Source organism: Nerophis lumbriciformis, linkage group LG19, assembly GCF_033978685.3.
Source record: "Nerophis lumbriciformis linkage group LG19, RoL_Nlum_v2.1, whole genome shotgun sequence".
In the NCBI taxonomy this organism is placed as follows: domain Eukaryota; kingdom Metazoa; phylum Chordata; class Actinopteri; order Syngnathiformes; family Syngnathidae; genus Nerophis; species Nerophis lumbriciformis.
In genome coordinates, this window is record NC_084566.2 from 1,037,501 (window position 1) to 1,040,229 (window position 2,729).

At 36.4% G+C, this 2,729-nt stretch overlaps 1 protein-coding gene across 1 annotated transcript in view; it reads right to left on the reverse strand.

Moving 5' to 3' along the window:
- The window catches only part of LOC133618940 (potassium/sodium hyperpolarization-activated cyclic nucleotide-gated channel 2-like), a 92,001-nt gene extending 91,929 nt beyond the window's left edge, over positions 1-72 (reverse strand). Inside the window, exon 1 of the mRNA XM_061979793.1 lies at positions 1-72. This exon is cut by the window's left edge and continues 1,153 nt beyond it. Coding sequence (XP_061835777.1) covers positions 1-10 — 10 coding nt within the window. The 5' untranslated portion in view covers positions 11-72.
- Between the last annotated feature and the right edge of the window lie 2,657 nt (positions 73-2,729).

Genomic DNA, 2,729 nt, shown 5'->3' on the forward strand with positions numbered 1-2,729 from the left:
GCACATGCATGGGGGAGATGGAGAGGAGAGAAAGCAGAGGGAGGGGTGGACGTGACTTCTTTGCAAACTATATTTGCTCTTACTCTTCCAACACTCATGGTGAGAGACAAGTTGTAATCACTGCACTAATTAAGCACATCTTAAGTCTGTGGATTAATTAGCTTAAGAGTCTCCTCATCAGTCCAACCTTCCTCTAATGTGTTGATTCCTCCCTCATATAATCACATGTGCTCTTAAAATACAGCATTCATGTTTAATGGCAACATTTCTGTGCAAACTGAGTCCTTGTCGTCTATTTAAAGGTTGTTTTCAATGACAAATGTATGACCTACATAGACCGTTTATCACCACCTAGTGGCCTAACAAGGGAGCACTGTTGGGGTCCAATTTTTCTTAACCTCTGACATTAGACTTTTAAGTAGGGATGTCCGATAATGGCTTTTTGCCGATATCCGATATTGTCCAACTCTTTACTTACCGATACCGATATCAACCATTACTGATATATACAGTCGTGGAATTAACACATTATCATGCCTAATTTGGACAACCAGGTATGGTGAAGATAAGGTCCTTTTTTAAAATATGAATACAATTAAATAAGATAAATAAATTAAAAACATTTTCTTGAATAAAACAAAGTAAAACAATATAAAAACAGTTACATAGAAACTAGTAATTAATGAAAATTAGTCAAATTAACTGTTAAAGATTAGTACTATTAGTGGACCAGCAGCACGCACAACCATGTGTGCTTACGGACTGTATCCCTTGCAGACTGTATTGATATATAATGTAGGAACCAGAATATTAATAACCGAAAGAAACAACCCTTTTGTGTGAATGAGTGTAAATGGGGGAGGGAGGTTTTTTGGGTTGGTGCACTAATTGTAAGTGTATCTTGTGTTTTTTATGTTGATTTAATAAAAAATAAAAAAAACGATACCGATAATTTTAAAAAACGATACCGATCATTTCCGATATTACATTTTAAAGCATTTATCGGCCGATATTATCGGACATCTCTACTTTTAAGGCTTGGCAACATACTTTTAATGCATTTACTGTACAACAAGTATTAATATGGTATACAGTACAGGCCAAAAGTTTGGACACACCTTCTCCTCATTAATGCGTTTTCATGACTGTTTACATTGTAGATTGTCGCGGAAGGCATCAACATGAACACATGTGGAGTTATGTCCTTAACAAAAAAAAGGTGAAATAGCTGAAAACATATTTTATATTCTAGTTCTGCTCCCCTCACCTCCCAGGGGGTGGAACAAGGGGATGGGTCAAATGCAGAGAGTAATTTCACCACACGTAGTGCGTGTGTGACTATCAGAGGTACTTTTCTTCAAAATAGATTACTGCATTACACACTCTTGGCATTCTCTGGATGAGCTTCAAGCACACCTGCAGTGAAACCCATTTCAGGTGACTACCTCTTGAAGGTATCCGCAGCATTTAGTTATATGACCCAATGCAAACAACCTTGCCTAGTCATGGTGCAAAAAAAAAAGAAAATCTTAACAGACATGGTCTTACATAACACAACCTGCTCACTGAACTTTGCGGACATTTAAAAAAATGTTCATTCACCATACAAAATAACACTCTGCACACTCTTGGCATTCTCTCGATGAGCTTCAAGAGGTAGTCACCTGAAATGGTTTTCACTTCAAAGGTGGGCTTGAAGCTCATCGAGAGAATACCAAGAGTGTGCAAAGCAGTAATCAGAGCAAAGGGTGGCTATTTTGAAGAAACTAGAATATAAAACATGTTTTCAGTTATTTCACCTTTGTTTGTTAAATACATAACTCCACATGTGTTCATTCATAGTTTGGATGCCTTCAGTGACAATCTACTATGTAAATAGTCAAGAAAATAAAGAAAACGCATTGATTGAGGTGTGTCCAAATTTTTGGCCTATATGATACTTGTACAGTATCATAATAACGCATTTTACATACAAAAGGATGCATATGGAGCCTCAATAAAGACCTGCAAAGTAATCGGCTTTTTTCAGGTCAAGAAAGAGCAAACCTTCATATTACGATTTTACCATTTAAAAATGAATGCTAAGGGGCCTGCACGACTCTCCTTCCAACCTCCATACTTCCTCTGTCAGGACTACTCAGCTGGTTATGAGTAAACGGTAACTCTGAAATGACAAGTTCTGTTAAATTGAGCATCTGTGCAATATACACAAGTCAGCTTGTGTGAATGAAAAGTGCTATTTAACGACAATATATGTATTAGTGTAGAGCAGAGGTGTCAAAGTCGTTTTCACTGAGGGCCACATCGCATTTATGTTTGGCCCCAGAGGGCCGCTTACTATTATTATACAATTTTTTATGCATTTTATTAGTAGATTTTTTTTAAACTAAAATGTATAAAAAAGATGGTAAGTTGCAATAATTTCACCTTAAAATTTTGTGTATATTACTGTAAATGGAAAAACAGTACTGCTAATCTGGCCCCCGGGCCTTGAGTTTGACACCTGTGGTGTAGAGCAAACATCATACATGGTCTTGAACAAGGATAAAAAGTCACTGGCTGATGCTGTGAATGAATAATTCGAAACTACAGTAGCATTGTTGTTTTACAGGCTTTATTGGGACTGTCCAAAAAAAGTAAATGAAAAGCCTTTGGCCAGTTTTTTGAAGTAAAGAGATCCCAAGCTTTATTGTTTTAAATTGCAGTAAAAGATTTATAAATAAATAATA